General features: G+C 35.3%; 2 protein-coding genes and 1 long non-coding RNA gene across 3 annotated transcripts; 1 reads left to right on the top strand and 2 right to left on the bottom strand.

Moving 5' to 3' along the window:
* Window positions 1-2623: 2623 nt before the first annotated feature.
* On the top strand, window positions 2624-3346 carry LOC147284310 (uncharacterized). The gene has a single exon (XM_086245673.1). It carries the CDS (start codon window positions 2624-2626, stop codon window positions 3344-3346), a length of 723 nt encoding a protein of 240 aa, XP_086101799.1.
* A 1763-nt stretch (window positions 3347-5109) lies between these two features.
* Window positions 5110-9573, bottom strand: LOC147284311 (mitochondrial outer membrane protein porin 2-like). The gene is made up of 6 exons (XM_086243772.1): window positions 9423-9573; window positions 9237-9304; window positions 6472-6582; window positions 6299-6385; window positions 6001-6209; window positions 5110-5814 (listed from the first exon to the last, which is right to left on the bottom strand). The coding sequence occupies exons 1-6, from the start codon at window positions 9469-9471 to the stop codon at window positions 5508-5510; spliced, it is 831 nt and encodes a 276-aa protein (XP_086099898.1). The 5' UTR covers window positions 9472-9573; the 3' UTR covers window positions 5110-5507.
* A 3220-nt stretch (window positions 9574-12793) lies between these two features.
* On the bottom strand, window positions 12794-14509 carry LOC147284312 (uncharacterized). Its single transcript, XR_015122540.1, has 4 exons — window positions 14425-14509; window positions 14186-14308; window positions 14009-14084; window positions 12794-12880 (listed from the first exon to the last, which is right to left on the bottom strand). It is a non-coding gene; the product is annotated as an uncharacterized LOC147284312 (long non-coding RNA).
* Window positions 14510-19522: the final 5013 nt, after the last annotated feature.

Below are 19522 nucleotides of genomic sequence, written 5' to 3' on the forward strand. Positions count from 1 at the left end.
ATGACTAGCTACCCCCACCCTCCCAGACCTCGTTTTGTCAACATTTGAACAATTATGACAACATTCAACTGGCATCAGACGATCAGTATTGTAGTTGTTTTAAGCCTGGTTGGGCTTCTCCCAGTCTCCCTTGGGTTCGTTTGTGGTTGAGCACTGGATGGTGTCCATTTTTTTGGTTCTCATTATTGTTTGAGGTACTGATTTTGGTTCTCCTGTAGTTCTTAAGGCCATCTGGCCTTGTTTCTTGTAGAAGCTTTTGCCTTTGGCTTGTTTTGTGCGTTTTTATTTTCTCCAAATTCTTGTTTTTTTTATTTAAATTCTTTATTTATCTAAGGAGTTTTTATTTTTTACTTTTGTGGACCTGTGTCTCAGTTCGGGACCTGAACTATAAATTGAGAGATTAAGTCCTAAACTTATTTTTGTGTGTGTCTAGCAAGTCTAGAATCATACTTTCGTAAGAATAGTAAGACCCATAACCAGGAAGTAGAACACAAAACCCAGACAGACCCATAACCAAGAAAGTAGAACACAAAACCAAAACGTTTAACAGACCAAAAAATCTCTCATCTCTCTCCAAACTTGGCCAATTTCAATTTTTTTTATTTATAATTTAGGAAGGTTAGATTGTCGGGTCGTGGAAGCATGGGACTTTTGATTCTCATAGTGCAACTGTGCAAGTAAACAATGAAATGACTTGGAATGAGTGATTCTTATTCCTTCCGTTCTTAGAAGCTAGCTACAAGCTAGTCTTTAAACAAGGAATGTCATTACGTCTTTAAACACATCTCCATTAAGCTTTTATAAACACGGAGTTTCCCAGTGAGATTAAAAACAACTATAAGTAAAATGCATCATGATTTAACTCTTAAGGATCAACTAAACTATTATTGGCTTAATAGCTATTTTGCCCCCCTCAATTATGACTCGTGTGTAAAATGTCTCCCAAACTAAAAATTCAGTAAATTAAACTATTAAAGTATCAAACTTTTGAAAATATGTCAAATTACCTTAATTTTTCATTTATTAATCCCCATTTGAAAAAATCTTCAACCTTCTATTCTCTAGAATTGTAAGTTGTGACCCAAACAATGATTATTCAAGCAATTTTGCTTGATAGAAGAAGAATATCGAAGTGGAAAGAGCATGGACTCACTTGTTGGTTCACATGCAAGGGTGCCATGCTACTATGGACTGCTCACACAACATGGCTTAAATAATCCCAAACGGGCCACAAATTACTATTTTAGAGGATAGAGAGTTTATGTTTGGCCGAATTGGAGTTAATAAAGATAAAAATTAGGGCATTTTGACATGTTTATTTAAAGGTTGATATCTTAATTTACCGAATTTTTAATTTTGATGGACAATTAGACACACGAGTTAAAACTTAAAATAGCTATTAAGCCATTATAATTTTATCCATATTGAAGATGACAACAATTACTACATCCATGGGGGTAAGGTAGGCGAGGTGGTGTGGTCATAGGCATTGTATTCAACACTTGATTTTGCAAAATAACTAACAATATAATTATAAAAAGAAAATAGCTAAAAATATAAAGAAATAGCTCGCATTTGTTAATTAGTATAATAAATACTAATTTATTGCTAAACCTTACGAAAATTCAGACCGAGTTCTTGGCAATGTGAAGCCCAAGTTCATGAAAGCATCACACTATAAATAGAGAGACTGATGAACAACTGAACAAGTTGTCGCCCTTAAACCCTTTTGCTCTCTCTGTTCTTCTTAATCACGCCACCAGCCCCACTGCAAGTCTGCAAGGTAATCTCTCCTCCCACTTCTTGCAAATTTGTTTTGAGCTTTCTGGCTTAGGCCTTAATTTTTTAGTCAAACATGAAATTTCTATTCCTCGGTTTAATTTGGTTGCTGGGTAAGAATTAATATTAATCCATATATAGTTGACTTTCTCCAGTAGTTTCTATAATTATTAAATTCTCAAGCCAAGAAAACTATTTTAATAACATTCTTGATTGACTCATGGTTAATTATCTAACATTTTACTAGCATAGGTTATAGAATCACAGGGCATTTCTAACATTTTAATAGTGTATATAGTATTTCCATTGCAAGTTTGTTTGTAACTTTGTTCCCGTTTTTATTTATATATTGTTTTTTTTTTTTTTCTATTTTGTACTTAAAAATACTGTAATTTTTTATCGAATAATCCTTCTCTAGAGAGGATGACTGAAACTTAGGATACGTATAGAATTACTTGATTCCTGTATTAGTCCTATACAAAGCTGTCTCAATGCAGTTGAGGCTTATGCCTCGCCATGGGTGGTAACATGCGTTAAGTTATGTCTTTGCCTTTGAAAAACACTTTAAAAAAAAAAAAAAAAAATTTCTATTTGAGGAGGGCGGATTCGAATTTGGTACCTCTTCCAACAAGCAGAAGAGAAATACCACTAATAACTAGTTGCTCGCCTTTGAAAACATTGATTGCCACACAACTGGTCTTAATTTTGTATTTGTTATCTACAACTCTCTCTCTCTCTCTCTAGGAATTTATGGCGTTTTTGGATGATGATATATGATTTAGGTCCTAATTTTGCTCTCCAAGAGGGTACGTTTGCCTACACATCTTGATGGATAAAGAGAGCAATGCCACGTACTCCTGATAATGAGGAGGCTTCACAGTATGCCTTTGCCTTGGGCCTCAAGCAAGACATGGTGGAAGAGGCTCCTGGAGTAAGCATAGAAAAGAGGAGATCAAGTAAGCCTAGGAGAAGAGAATCAAAGAAGAAACTTACTCATCCAATGCTTGGTGATGCTACTCTTCACTATGCACTTGGCCAATATGAAGAGGCCATAGCTATCTTAGAACAAGTCATTAATCAAGCACCCCATTTGCCAGATTTGTATCATACACTTGGGCTCGTCCATGATGCTCTTTGTAATGAAATAAAAGCCTTAAACTTCTACGCAATTGCTGCAGAAGCTTCTCCAGCAACAAGAGATTCATCGCCTCTTTGGAAACTGCTGTTTGCCCGGTTCAACGAACGGAGTAACACTTCTGTGGCTCTGTATTGCCTTCCAAAAGCAATGTCAATGGATCCTTATGATGTCACTCTGAAATTATACGGTGCTTCAGTCTATGTTCAACTTGGAGATTACCAAAATGCAGCCTCATTGTATGAACAAGTAGTTCAAGCTTGTCTTGATAATGTTGAAGTGCTCAAGGCAGGGGCAGAGATGTACAAAGCATGTGGTCAGCCTGAGCGTGCTATCCATATGCTGGAGGACTATCTCAGCGTCATAGGTGATCCAACTGAAGTTGATTCGAGTGGCATTTGTGATCTTCTGGCTTCACTATCCATCTCTTGAAAATTGATTACCGGGTTACCATGAGTGTCACCTTGGCAGCAAAGAAGCAGCTTTATTCAGTCACTGTTTTTTCCATATATGATATATATATATATATAGTTTCTTAAGAACAATACTTGGCTTCTTACATTTTGGGAATCATTACTTCTTGCAAACCAAAAATCATAATTCAACATGTTTTGACTTACAAGGAGTAATCGGTTATTAAAAATAAAATAAAATAGGCAAGTGTCAAATTGTGATTGTAAGGAAAATTGGCTGTTTACATGTAAGAAGCCTAGTATTTGTTTGTTCTAACAAGGTACTTGCTTTTTGACCATTGAGGCAAACACATTGAACCTCCAAATGTTCATGGCCTTCAAATTTTATAGACCTCCTATTAGCGTTTGTTCCAAAGTTTTATAATGATTTCTGTGGGTAATATTACCGATAAGAAAATTACGAGAATGTGCATAAAGGGTTGAGGTCTCCATTTTTAGGGTTCGGGCCCTGCCAAAACTTCACCTTCCTCATCTTAATATTAAAGGGGGAGACACGCCACTAACCATTATGCAACAAGGTACTTAATTAGGTGGTATATGCCATAATAAGTACGTACTGCCTTTCACAAGATATGCAGTACTTCTCTTTTGACTATCAAAGTCTTGTTCTGATTACACAATTTCATCTGTGTGTTTCGTAGGAACTTCAAGCATGATGATCCACTTGAATCTTGATAGACTAGTCGATTGGATATCAGGCATTGCAAATGTTAGACATCCCTCACAAACCTAATGAAATTATGTTCGATTTTATGGCGTTCCCTAACATTAGACTATGGTCCACTTCATTTGCTATGCAGACATGTGCCTGCTGAAAGCCAAATCAAGTCACTTAGCCCAAGCTTATGGAAAGAAGACACCAAATGTGTTGAATGGCTTGATAGAAAGGGAACCCAATTCAGTTGTCTATGTAAACTATGGCAGTGTGACTGTGAGGACAGACCAACACTTGAAAGACTTTGCATGGGGGATTGCAAATAGCAGCACCCATTTTTGTGGACAGTTAGGCCTGATGTGGTAAAGGGGTCTGATAGCAAGTTGGAGTGGTGGGAATTCTGTAATGAAAAGTGAAAACTATGTATGTGAGAGTCTTGCCTGTGATTTGCTAGCCTTTTCCATTGTAAAGATGTCCTCATTTTAAGAAAAATACCACATTGTTTGAGCCCAACTGACAATGTAGTGTCATGAACAAAATTATTTAATTTTTTGGTATCACAGTAACCTGATGACGCATGTGAAAAATTAACAGAAATACAAATTAGTTAGCCATTTAATATTATAATCATCTCTATATTTATGAAAAACACTTTGTTTATCTATTTCTCTTACGACGATAAAACAAGTGAATAGCTTTGGATTTTATTCAAGGATAATCCTACAGTTATCATTGAATCACATTGGGGGATAGGCCCACAATGTAGTCATTATCTTAAGTAATCCTCATGCCAAGTGCAATGTAGTCATTATCTTAAAGTAATCCTCATGCTATGTGCATTCATGTATCTCAAATGTCTGGTTTGAGAAATAAGTTTTCAGACAATAATCATTTATAGGAGTTTTCTTTTCTCACACCTGAGGCTTGACTGAATGTATAGTTGTCCAAAGCAGTTTAAACTCGAGCCAAAGATTCAGCGCATGAAATATGGTAATGCCACTTCTTTGAGATTATGGATGCAGTTCAGAAGAAACTCAAGAAACTGATCACAACTGAGACAACGTATAGCTTGTGGCAACATCAATGTTCATTTATAAACTCCATTGAAGTTACTCTCTCGGAGGGTGCATTCATTCAAACAGACAGTAGTAGCATATCACTTGACACAACATATGTAAACAAATTCTCTATCAATCAGAATTCTAAGGTTCTCCATAAATGGAGAATAGAATGAGCAAATGCTGAACGCCTTAGCGACCTACAATTAAAAACCAAAAGAATATAGAGAAGAAGAAGACCACAGTAGAGCCTGAGCATCAAACAATCCATCCACAGTCATCAAGAACTATGAAACATGCACCTGTGGAACTACTTATTTTATTAAGTGCTCCTTTCAAGAGCCAGCCAAAAAATTGTACCAGGTATTGATTGGGTTCCAAAAAGGCATCATCTAACGGCAAAAACATCAAGGCTTGATGGCAATGGCCAAGCCAAACCTGGGATGCTTGTCCAAGGTCTTCGTGTCAACCTCGCCAGACACTGTCAGCACTGACTTCGGAATGACTTCATGCTGCAGCAGGGCTCCCAGCTTTCCATGATTGTTGAGCTTTGCTTTCACTACAGTCAAGTGATCAATAGCATATGACCCTCCCACAGTGAAAGTGTTCTCATTTGTGGAAAACCTTCTCGTGATCTCTCCCACAGCAGCACTCCTCTTCAACAGATCCAGATAATGCACGTAAGATGTTCTTATACTGTCTCCCTTGTCACCCCTGAGAGAGAGAGAGAGAGAGAGAGAGAGAGAGAGAGAGAGAGAGAGAGAGAGAGAGAGAGAGAGAGAGTGAGAGCGCTGATATCAGAATATATAAGACTAAAAAGTTCCTAGCATTCTAAATACTTTAATAACAATCAGAGCTTAAACAGTTGTCCTTGATAATGGTTATGGTGCAAGCGCTTACAGAATTATTGAAGCAGACTGATCCGGTTTTGTCACGGTAATCCCAGCAGTGTACTTCGTAAAGTTTCCAGAAGTAGTGTCATAACCAGCTTCTGCACCAAATGCAATCGTTGGGGTACCAATGGTAGCTGAAAAATCAATGGCTGGGGATTGATTCAAGGCAACGGCTGTAGTGAAGGTTGCATGGTTATGGAAGTACTGAACCTCCAACTACAAAATAAATAGCAAATAAGAATTATACAGTTTAAGCCCACAATTACCAACATAAGTATCTCCTAGGCTAATCCCAGATTTTATACCTTGCCAGAGTTAAAATCAGGCACTTTGAATGAAGCAATAGTCTTTGTGGATGGAAAAATCTCATTGATTGTGAAGGTCGTCGAGATCTGCCAAATCAGAGAGAAAAGTGGACATGCTTAACAGTACAAGAGAATTGCTTGTCTGAATATATTCAACAAAGGACAAAACCCACATTTGATTCTGTGTCAAGTTTGACATCAACCACAGTGTTCTTGTACTTGTATTGTGTTGCGATGTCCCCAGTGGAAATTCCTCCTTTCTTCACTGCTGTTGATGTGAGGGCCTGAAAGGGCCAAAAGAAGAAGGTATTGAAAACATAAATAACCATTTACATTAACGCTTAAATAAAGGAATAAACTCACATGGCAACTTCCAGGAAGTGGCATACAAAAACCAACCGTATAAAATATCTCAAGGTTTACTCAAACTCAAATTATTTACCATTTTCACTATTATTCAACCTGAAAATACTATACAGCCAACTGTTTTAATTCTGCACTAACATTCTAGGTTCAATTTTTGAAGCTTCAAAAGGATATTACTAAAGAACTAAAAGGTTCTTGAAGAACAGTTGGAAATGGAACATACTAAGCTATAACTACCATCACTTCAAATAATAACTTGCAACAATAATAACTACAAATGATGGACACAACTCAACATAAAAAATAAGATATTCCCTCCAGCTTGGTACAGAACAACTATAAGAGATGAAACTTCATAAATGCTAACCTGCACTTTGGTGAAGAATTTAACAAAAGTATAGAAGGTACTCCTAACCTGGCTTTCCTACGTACTTACCAGGAAGAAAGAAAAAAAAAAAAAAAAAAAAAGCTTTCCTATGTCATCTATAACTATTATAAAGTGAGAGAAGTTGGGGTTTGGTGAAATTTTTGGAATTCCTAAAAGATCCTTTACTAAAGAAAAATGTTATTATAACACATTTCATTTACGAACGTAAAATAGTAAAATAAAACAAATAAACAAAATTTTAAAAAGAAAACAATACTGCAGTTTACGCAATAGTGAAACCAACCCTATCTCTTTTAGAAAACTGTTTTTTTTTTTTTTCTTTTTGTTTAATTAACTGTTTTAGTTCATTTAGCATTTAACATTTTTGTTTTATTTGAAAAAGCCTCTTGACATGCGCAAAGAGCGTTCAAGAGGCTAGTAATTTATAAAATGACAAAGAAAATAATTTACCTTAATACGACTCCTTTGCACTCGTTTACAATACACATTTTCTATATATTGCTAATTTAAATAGGCCGAAGAATGTGGAAAATAAGAATTGTGTTAAATGAACAAGTGTCTAAGCGATTTAGTGTCCTATGCATCGTAGAAGCGTCTTTCAATGAGCAGATCCGTTGACCTGAGACTAAGAGAAATATCTATCTATTTTATTTAGCTATTCATGGTTCCACATATAGTGATTAAAATTATTCAGATGAACTCTAATATCTGATTGTGAATTGATAATTAGCACACGTTTTATGAAAAGAAGGGTAATGTAGGCAGTAATGGTTGAAAAGGATTGATTCCTACAGGTAAAAGGGTCGATCACATGACAACTAAACAAACCCTGAGAAACATGGCCAAAATAACCCTGAAGAACAATAGAATGAAAGAAAATAAAAGTTCAAAATGAATGCATTCAGAATGAAGCAAAGAGACAGATATCAAGATACTCCACCAACATCAATGGATCCCATGACAGTGCTTTTCGCTTCATGCACTGAATTATCATGAATTAGAGTATGAACTGCCTTATGTGCTCCTATAATTTCAAGCCTATAAAGTGCATTACTAAGCTTCATCTCCCAGGCATTTTACTGCTTCTACTAAACTGTCTCCTTAGACACCCCCCCCCCCCCCCCCCCCTCCTCCCCCAACAAAAAGAAAAAGAAAAGAGTACTATGTCCTGGGTGCACTCATGCATAATCAGTTTTTGTAATAGTTTTGGCTCTTGCATGGTATAGAAACTCCAATAAGCAGACTACCAATTGGGCTACAACCGTTAAGCCTTCGAATTTATAGCTGAGGTTTGTACCGAACGTGAATACATGCTACAATGGGAAAGTGATTTTGAATAATGCATGTAATACTACCTTCCTTCTTGGTGCTATTTACAAGTTATGAAATAGTGTTACATAAAATTCTAACCCTATAATAAAATGAGTGAAACAAAAGAGCAGCACAAAACAAATCAGGATAACATCTTCAAACCGGGCAATCTGCCATGAGTTACACACTTACACTTGTTCACAGTGCACATGCACACATACAAAGGAAAAAGACTGAGTCATGAGGTAGAAAAAAAATGACATTACCATGGAATAAATAATGTTTTTAATAAAATGACCAAGAGAAAAGTACGTTTAAGCCCCAAAACTATCAAATTTGACAACCCCACATTCATCCCCTTCCATATTTGAGGCTAAAAAATTAGGACATACATAACTGTTCAAAGGCAGAAAGGACCAAATTCTCTACCAAAATTTAGTACTCCAACCTCAAAAAGTTTTTCCTTCAAAAAACATGTACATATTCATTCCACCTCTGATACGCATAAGAAGTAACAATTTAACTACATGCAAACATAGCAAAAAGGAAAAAAAGTAAAAAATAAAATCTAACTTAATCAAATGAACAAGTACAATATATAACTACGGAGTGCTCATTCCTGAGTTCCTCAGACAGTCCAACTACAAATGACAAAATGACTTAATTAACAAATACTTATGAGCTCCATTTTGAGCCAGATAATGAAAATAACGTGCGATTGGCACTATAATCTGATTTAAAAAAATTAACCAAAAACAGAAGCAGAAGAACACCGATCGAAACCCTAATTACCGATCCAAACCATTTTTGTTAATTATTCATTCACATATTTTCCGAGGCTGTGCGTATATACGTTAAAGCTAGAGTGCTTACCACACCGGCATCGCTGTAGGTGGAGACGGTGAATTTCTGGTCGGTGTTGTAGTCCTTGGTTAGAAGATCTACAACCAAAGCCAAAACGCAGCGTTTCAGATGCAAATAACGTAATCGAATCAGCACAAACAGTATAAGATCAAAGAGAGAGAGAGATAGTGATCAGCTGCGAGTACGATTCTTTACCTTTGGCCTTTTTGCCGATGTCGGAGAATAGTCCAGGTCCCTTGCTCATCTTCGCAGAGAGAGAGAGAGTCGTTTAATTTTGGGGGAGAGAGAGAGAGAGAGAGAGTGGTGAGGAAATGAAAATGGAGGTGAAGGCTTTGCTTATTTTCGTGGTGGAGTTCGTGCTCTGATCGACGGTTGTCATTGTCTTCTGCTGACACGTGCCCTGCCAACCGTTGATTTTAATATCTCTTATTTTTTTTTGGTGATCTTGATTTTAATATCTCTAGTAGTGTATTCGTGTGGGACGCTGCTGCTTTATTCTCTTCTTCTTATTGATTTGTAGTTAGTCAACTGTTAATTAGTTATTTATGGCCAAGAAAGAAGAATTTATTATTTTTTTGGAACTAAGAAGCAAGAAGAATTAATGATTTTTTTTTTGGGTAAGAAGAATTAATGATTGATAATTGGTTAATCATTTCTTTTGAAAAAAAAAAAAAAACAATTGTGGCAATTGGAATTAATGATTTTTTTTGCTTTCGTATTTTGTGCAGAGCACTCAGCAATTGAACTAAGCAATTAATAACAGTATAACACGAATATTTTATGAAATTCAAATAGTTATTGTCGCATAGTAGCAATTGACCTATTAAAGTGGATTGGCTTATCACTATTTTTGTAGATGGGCTAGCCAATCATGGGTTTTTTCGTTTTAGACTAAAAAAAAAACCCCTTATTTTTATTTCTTTTTTCTAATTTTTTTTAATTTTTGTTAATTCACTTTACCCTTTAATAAATTATCAAAATTAAACAAAAAAAATATGGAGAGTCATCTCTGAGCAAATGGAGAGGGATCATTTAGAATATCTCTTACTCCAATGAACCCACATTTGTTAAAAATGTGGTGGGCCTTAATTTCTTCTTATAATTGTATAAATGATTTTTTAAAAAAATACAAGCTATTAAAAATTCTAGCACAGCAAATTGGCTCTGCAAAAACATAAACAGTAAGCATTAAACAGAATATAGAGCAATGGCTAGGAAAATATGTGAAGATGCTTGCAGCTTATGTATACATTTTGTGTGAAATTAACGGTGCATGTTAATCCTATAGTCTATGAGAATATTGATGTGCAATATGGAAACCTCCATAGTCTGATAAGAAATTGACTTTATGGCCACACTGTCCAACCTTGTTCCTGCAAAACAAACAATCTATGTCTCAAGGGGAAATGTGTTGAGTGTTTTATTTGGAAACACTTAAAAGCATCCCAATGTCTTCAACAAGATGCTTAGAGAACAGTCACATCAGAACCAATCAAAACCATAATCTTCATTGTCATCATATCCTTCATCAACATCATCATAATCGAGAATGAGATTGTCGTCAAATGTCCCTTCAATTCCCTCCTCAGCATCATATATATTTGTTCTCCAGCCCCAAGTCGATCATCATTTTTGTATATATGCATCGTGATCGAGTTCAAGCTTTTTGTGCTTCAAAATGCATGTGATTCAATTTGTTTTTTTCTTGGAGTTATCTGCCACTGTTAGGACAAACAAGACCAAACATAAGATATACATAAGAAGAAGATCGAAAAACCATTTGAAAATATGAACAGATAACAAGAAATAGCAAGGTGGCAGATTGAATTCTAAATTTCAATCTTAAAGCAAACAAGAAATAGTAAGGTTTTTGGCTAAAAAGAAAGATCCTCAATTTGAGCTTTGTAAGCGCCATTACACCTAAAACCATCATGCACGTACTGCCTGGTTTAAGAGGACACCTTAAGGTCTATAGAAAGCCAAAGACCCTAACTCCCTAAGTACCTAGGACGACTGAGCTCGTGGTTTATACGCAATTCGATGCTCGCGCGAGGAGTTAGACTGAGGCACATTGGTGTCGACATCTTGCATTCCTGATTTTCTATGCTATGCAGTTATCTTCATAGTAATGTAGTTAGTTGCATCTTACTTATCATTTCAGTTGGGGTTATAATATTCAACAACATCTTTATGGATTGTTATATCATAGTAGTTCTGCTTTTTATTTGCTGGGTCGGAACACTACAACAAATGCATGGGAGACCATGACTTAATACAAATATGATCTTCCAGTAGGATAAACAGTTGTCCAAACCTATGTTTTTATGATTTCAGACCATGACTTTCATTTCATATTGATTATCTTGTTCAATGTTCATGGAACGTACTACACCTTCACATTTATTTTTCTTTCTGACCAACACTGGTGACTCTTGCCAAAATGAGACCTAGTCCACGGCCAGCTGCTAGCGGCCGGTGGCAACAATGAGATTAATTTTGTTTGTACCACAATTAAATAGGTGAAAATAGGTATGAAGCATCAACAGTATGCTAAAAATTTCATTGCGGTGATACTTATGTAACTTGTCATGGGCATGCACGCAAAGAAAGAAAACGTAAATTCAGAGTTATTGAAAAATAGAAGCCAATCAGAGAGACACGTACAGATGTTTGGAACATATCCTCTAGGGCATCAAAGTTGATTTTTGAGCAGAGTCTCTGCATGGAAACCATGGTCAGAGACATCAAAACCAGGCAGACTTACACAATATGATCTAAAAAGGCACATTGAAAAATAGTTTTTTCATTTGTAGGAAATGTAACAATTATATTAACTAAAAATAGGGAAGTACATACCTCGGGGCTAGCCCAGGTGGTGAGAGAGGAGTGGGGAAAGGGTTAAGATTAGTATAGGTCATGAGTTTTGACAATAATGCTAGTTGTCCCACATTTTTTTTCTCATATTTGTATCCCACCTGATGTGTCATTACTTTACTGGAAGGGTATTTCCTTTTTCTTTTTTAGGTTTTATTTTTTAATTTGTAGTGTCCAATGTATGAATGTCAGGTAAGATTATATGGAATTGTGGTATAAAAATGTAGTAAGTGTAGCATTACTGTGAGTTTGATCCCATCCAATTTCCAATGTATCCTAAAAAAAAAAAAAAAAAAAAAGGAGGTAAAATGAAAGTGAACCAATAGTCCACACACGATACATCCTGAAACTATAAGAATTACAATTTCAAGAACACATCTGACAAAACAAATAAAAAGAGAAACACCCTACTCGAAGAGCAACAACAAGCAGAGAAGGAAATAAAGAACAATCAAACCCCCCTAAATACCTCTAGTATAAACAAACAGGCTCTAACAAGGAACTAACATAAGGAGCTAGAATAAATAAGATTAAAACACTCTCAATGTAAGGATTAAAAACTCCCATTTAAGTGTCTTATTCCTAATCGTAGAAAGAGGTAGCATCCCAGAATTAGCTACTATTTTAGATAGTTACTAAAGTGTTTGTTATCAATAACTTCTTTTCTTCATAAAGAAAGTTATCAATACCTTCTTAGTCAGCATTTGGTAGACAGTTTCTGCAGCAGTTGGAGCTGGAGTAGGATTACTTGATTCGGCTGCTCGAGCTAGTTGCCTTTCCTGGAAATTAAAAATCACAAAATAAAGGTTTATTTTTACAATACTAACATTGTGATACCTGGATAGGTTATAAAGACACAAAAATGAACTAATTAATGTTGAGTCCCCTAACCACACATCCTCCCAGAAGGGTCACCCTCTCCCCATTACCAACCACCAATCTGCAATGGTTTATAAGGGAGTCATAACCTTTGCTGATGTCCTTCCAAGGACAACAACTTGATCCCCTTACATGATATCCTTCCAAGGTTTTGCTCACTCTAGTCAGCTGTTGCAACCCCTACATTTCAAATATTACCTAAAAACAATTCTTATAGACACCTAAACCTCACCCTAAGCGATCCATCAAACTACAGGGTTATGAGTTCATGTGGGTCTAGGGGGAGCCCAGATACAGCACGCCAGCCATACGGCTGTGTAGAAAGCTAAGCCAATAGGAACCCACAATATGATATGAGAATCTAAACCAACCATCTGCTCCAATTATATATTTTCAACATTAATTGGAATGGATTCAATAGCAAATCTTGGCCAAAGCTTCGACGTAACAAGGTGTGACAATGTTTTAGGTCAGACGTTTGCATAACTTGCATCTTTTTACATTCCTAATGTTTGGGCACACATATCTAGAAAGTAAATATAGCACTAATGGAGCTATAAGATAGATTATAATACTTGAAAGAAAAAAAATAATTACTAAAAGGGGTGAAGCCATCCCAAACAACCTAATTATCGCTTCCAACATAGAGAGTTGAGAAATCAATGACCTAATTAGAATAAGCACTCCAATCCTTTTTACCTATGCATTGAAGCTTGTTTGTTAAAGGAACAGTTTAGGAGACTAAACATTCATTTATAGAACTGGAGGCTCACTTGTTAAGACGATGTTTAAGTGGACAAAGAAATGTTCTTAGCTTTCTTTAAATACTATGCATTCTTTTGTTCTAATTATGCTTTTATATCTTTTCTTGTATACAGTTTGACTGCATGGGCTACACCCCCTCAGCGTTCTGTCAATGTAATTTTTCTAATTACTAAATAGAAGTCGTTGGAGGTAAGTTTATTCAATAATAATAACGTGCAAATAACAATAAATAATATACAAGAATTAAAAAAGGGATTCCTTACCGACATGCAATTTAAGACATGAAGCCAGTACTAGCTCTGACTTAAGCCCCCTTGTAAATTCCCGCTCTACCGCAATCTTCACAAAGCAGAGCAAATTCAAAGATTGTGTTCAAAAGTTCTATAGAACAAACAATGTCAACAATTTCTATAGATTGTGTTAATTACAAGTATACTTACCTTATAAATTCTCATAGCAATGTCAACAATTTCTTCACTTTCTCCCATATTTAAAGCATTTCTCATCCATCTTAATTCATATTCGCTTTGAATCGACTGTACCTTTCTTCCAGCAATTTGGCTCTGGGAAAACATAAGCAGAAAACATTAAACATAATATAAAGCAATAGCTTGTATTTGTTATCAAGTATAAATACAATTATACAATCATAAGAAAAGAGAAGAAGAAAACCCAATACCTGCCCCGCATTATTTTTAACGAATGTGGGTTCATCAGAGAGAACATCACACACTAAAACCTTCCCACAGACGGAACACCATCTACAAACAATTACAAATAGCAAAAATCACAATCAAATCATAATAAAAGTAGAAATTCTATGTAAAGAAATGGGATACTCACATTTTTCCATTGTCATTTTCTCCACTCACATATTTTTGACAGTTAGAACAATAAACCATTCTTGAAAATTAAGAGCTAACTCCACCAATTTCCCCAATAAGAAGCAAGAGCAATTGTCCTGTTTTTTTGCCAAGAAAATTGAAAAAGAAAGTTACATTAGTAATTTAAGCATTGTGAGAGACATAGAAGACTTTGTACTGGTAAGTGTGTGCGGATTTTACTTTTTAGTATTCTAGAGTTTGGGGAAAGCAAGGGCAGATTCAAGATTGTTTGGTGGGGTGGGCTTAATCTCCAAAAAAAAGCATAATTTTTCAATGAAAAAGTTCTGCAGAATTTCATCACGATCTTGCTGTTTCTTTTAATATTTCTCAAATTCACAGAACCTGTTAACACACTTTTGTTACTCCTCTTCACATCCTCAACTACAATGGGCATCTTGCCCTCCAAATACATTCGCCAGCACATAAGCTAGAAAATGTCATAGACAAAAATGTATGCTTACTTGCCCATGTAGTATAAATATGCAGACAACCCAATACTAAACTCCATCCCCAACCCAAAGGTCATAATCTATTTCTCTTCAAAAGCTCCACATTCCAAACTGCTTCTGAGGCCATCTCTATACTGATAAACTACAACCACCCTTGAATGTTCGCCAAAAATTCACCAAATACCCCTCTTCTCATTCCCACAACCTATTCACTTGGTTTACAATACTGGCTGGTTAAATTTTACTGAGTCCAACTCTAAAGGAGAGATTTTTTTTTTTGTTTTTGTTTTTTAAATGGTTCTAAGGGAGACATTGAATAAATATTTATACACAGAGTAGGAGAAAAATGAGATAAGCAGAGCGCAGTGACGATAATTTGAAAATGCAGGAAGTCCAACAACAAGAAATAGAACAGGAATAAAAGTTAAGAAAAACATAATTCATTGATTTCAATAAAGTTGTTTTTTAAGTTCAGAAGAAAAATCTAATGTAGCATAAGACATATACACGATAATGCTATATGAGCAACAGTTATAGAGAACGGACAGCATTATAAGAACAAAACCTTTGTAAAATGAAAAATGCATGGGCATGATACTTTGTCATTCGTAGACCCATTGAGAAGGACCTCTGGAATGGTGGTGATAAACTGATAATGCGGCTGGGTTTAAATGTTTAATGGTAGTGGAGGACTGGGTTCAAAGGGGAAGGGAGATGAAAACTGAAAAGACACAAGCGCATTTGTTTAACTAGATCATGACACGCGCTAGTGGCTACCACACATGTTAAAAGACTTTTTACACTATGTTTTTAACATACCTTTACACAAGCATTTCATCAAAGACATAAAATTCAACCTTCAACTTAATATGTGAATATCAAAGTATCAATTAACCCACAAACTTGGGGACAACGAAATAGTTGTTCGGTAGTGCAGTTGAAAGGGCCGTAAAATTATTCACAATGTACCCAAATTCGATTTTCTCTCCCCCAACAAAAAAAGAAGAAGCTTGAAACAATGAAAATTGTTACCATAATAAAAACAACTAAATTCACTAAACTAAAAGAAAATAAAGTAAAAGAAAAATCTATACAAGAAATTGGAACATCAATGAGAAGAAGATCAGTGACAATGGCTATTTAGTGTAGTAGCACTCAATTTCCTATTTGTGGGTTCAAATCTAATGAATACCAGTTGTTAATTAATCAAAAAAAGAAGATCGATCGAACCTTTTTTTTTTTGGTGTTACAAAGGAGACACCAAACTGTAAAAGAAAAACAATTATACTACATGAGTCGCACGGGCCGAACTACCCTAATCAAATCTTCAAATAACAACCTACATATATGGGCCGGGAAAAAGGTCAAATAGTCAATAATGAATCTCAATATATTGAACCTTTCAAACAATGAGAATAAATTGTACAAGTATATTGTTTTCCAAACCTTTCTCTTTGTTTGTAAAAGAAGATGAAGAAGTTCAAAGGAAGCATATTAAGGGTGAAATATGCATCTCTTTCCATAACTGGCTTTATTTAAAAAATATATATATCATGTTTTTTATTTTAACCTAAGTTTTGTTTGCTTATAAAATTATTTTAAGTCGGACCATTACATGAGGCCTTCTAGTTTTAATGGCTAAGTATGTTTATCTCTGCATTTGAGGTCTTGGTTTGAATCTCCTCTCTATCCATCCTTATCGTGTGCGAGCTGCATCACTTGTCTTCCTTAGATTTGCTCCTTTTTCCTTTCTATTCCCTTCAAAATATCAACCAAAAATTCAAACATGGAATGTGGAGTAAAAAAAACAGAAAAGCCGACGTCATAATTTTGGACGATAATTTCTCCACAATTGTGACAGTGGCAAAATGGGGACGTTCAGCTTACATAAATATTCAAAAATTTGTGCAGTCCCAGCTGACTGTTAACATGGTCGCATTAATTGTTAACTTCTCCTCGGCTTTTTTGACAGGTTAGCTGACTCCACTTCTGTTATGAACTTCACCTTCCTTTTCTTTGCATCATAGAAATCATTTTTCACTTTAATTTGCTTGTGCTTTTGCATTAACTATTCTCCAGGGAGTTCTCTCCTCACACCTGTTCAGCTATTGTGGGTCAACGTACGTGATCATGGATACACTGGGGGCACTTGCACTGGCAACTGGTCGAGCCTCCTAATAATCACTTAATGATCAAGTGTCCACCACTTTCACTTGCACGAAACATTGTATCTAATTAATTTAATTTGATCGACAATCTGGTCCACCAAATTACTCAATCTAGTTCTTAATTAAAGCTGCTACTGATCGAAGCTTCACCACCTCTCACAGAAGCTAATGATCTGCTAGACTGCTTGATATAATCATCTTGATTGAATTGCACTTAGGCTCTGGCTATATATGTTGCACATTTTGTGGCAGGAGTACAGCCTTGGCTTCTTGACTTCATTCTGGCATTAGTATCCAAGTGTACATTAGGAAACAGTTTGTGGGAGAAGGGACGCAAATAACCCCAACTGATTGCATCAGACTCCTTTTTCTATCATGGCTCTTGAATTTAGCGAAGACTGTGCTCTCCAGTCTCCAAAACAAGTGAAGTTAGGCCTGAAGAAAATGGAGATTCTGAACCAGAGGAGGTTCCTGCTTATAAGAAACTTCTTAAGATGATTTTCACGTTTTTGAAAGTTAATCTCAGCATACGCAATGAATTTGGGGTGATTTTCTGGATTGGTGCTGTAATTATGCTGGAAAGGAAGAACTTTGAGTTAGTTTTGGGACTTGTACACTTTGTGTGCCAGAAGGTGAATGGCATGATGACAGAGAGTAGGGTGATATGATTTTTGCTTCTCTGCAAAGGAATTAGGTTAGTATTACTTGTATCTTTTCAATGAAGATTTTTGAAGGAAATGTTTGAATTTGAGGTCTCCTTGAGTAATATCCCCTGACCACATATAATTCTAAAAATATTTCCTTGAGGTGTCCTTGAGCATGATCTCATTTTGCTCTAGGAATTAAAGAGGGTAAATTACAAATTTAGAAGATATCAAAACAACTATAACAAAGAAATACTGACACATCATTTAATATATAAATTTATGATCATATCCAATTTAATTTAATACAAATAGAATAGTCACTTGTTCATTGAACTTATATTAATTTTAGAATTAATTACCTTAGGTTATCTTTTACTTATTGTTTTTAACGTGTAATACCCTTATTAGTAAAATATAACAATTAGGTTACTTTATTAATAATCATGTCACTTTTCTTTTTCTTAGTTATGCCCTTTATTAATAATCAGGTCACCTAAACACAATTGCTATTGTTATTACTACTTTCTTGATCCATCATTAACATCAATCTCTCTTCTCTATATTCGTTCCCTGCATCACCCATTTCATCATGTCAATCAATATCACAATTCCATCATATCATTTAAACTCTGCAATTATGGGTATTTACATTTATACATACTTTTTGTTGTTTCCGTAAAGTCAACACCAAAAGCAAGCACCCATACAACATTTTTCAAAATTGGGAGGGTGCGATGAGGCAGAGGACATATATGTTTTTGGGTAGATCTGATCCAACTTCCTCGCCTCCGTCTCTCCTCCTGGGCTCCTCCTCCTAGCAGTCTGCTCTACTTCTTGGGCAATGTTTTTAGATCTAGAACTCTTTTTTTTTTTTGTCAAAAGATCTGGAACTCAAATTTAGATATTAAAATTATGAACTGAAATTGTGAAATGAAAATGCAAAATGAAACTGTGAACTGAAACTGCGACTTATTGAGTTTGTTAACTGTGTCAGACAACTAAAACTGCAATTTTATAAGAGTGTTATTCATACCTGAAACTACGAGTAAAAACTGAAATTACAATGAAAATTGAAACTGAAGATTTTGATTCACTTTTTAGGCTGTGAGTACCTTAAAATTAATGGACCCTTAATTTTAAAATCAATAAATTTCCTTAAATTTTTAGATTATCTATAATGATGTATTGAGGAGAAGCTCGACAAATAAGTGGGTGGCACTTGCCTCGAAACGTATCTATGTAAAAGTTTTGGAACATGATAAAACATCATTAAAAGTTGAGGAAATAGAAGATGGGATACAACTTACAAGGGTCAACCTTTTTAAAAATATATTAGATGGGATAGAAGATAAATATTATCCTCAAAGTGGGAACCTAATAAAAAGACACTTTGAATTATTAAATTAGTTTGGGCAACATGCGATCTCAATTATTTTTTCGTCCTTAAAAAGTTCTCCATTATACTAAAATAAATAAAATTTAGTTTACTCAAATTTGAATAAGTGAAGTACCGTTAGTTTGATAAATCCTTTAGGTAGCCGATCATAATTTCCTAACCACAGTAGTTGATTATAATTATACTATGTAAATTGATGGGGTCCATGTCCATTCATTACACCAATTATAATA

This window comes from Dryas octopetala, chromosome 5 (assembly GCF_963921425.1).
Source record: "Dryas octopetala chromosome 5, drDryOcto1.1, whole genome shotgun sequence".
Taxonomy (NCBI): Eukaryota; Viridiplantae; Streptophyta; class Magnoliopsida; order Rosales; family Rosaceae; genus Dryas; species Dryas octopetala.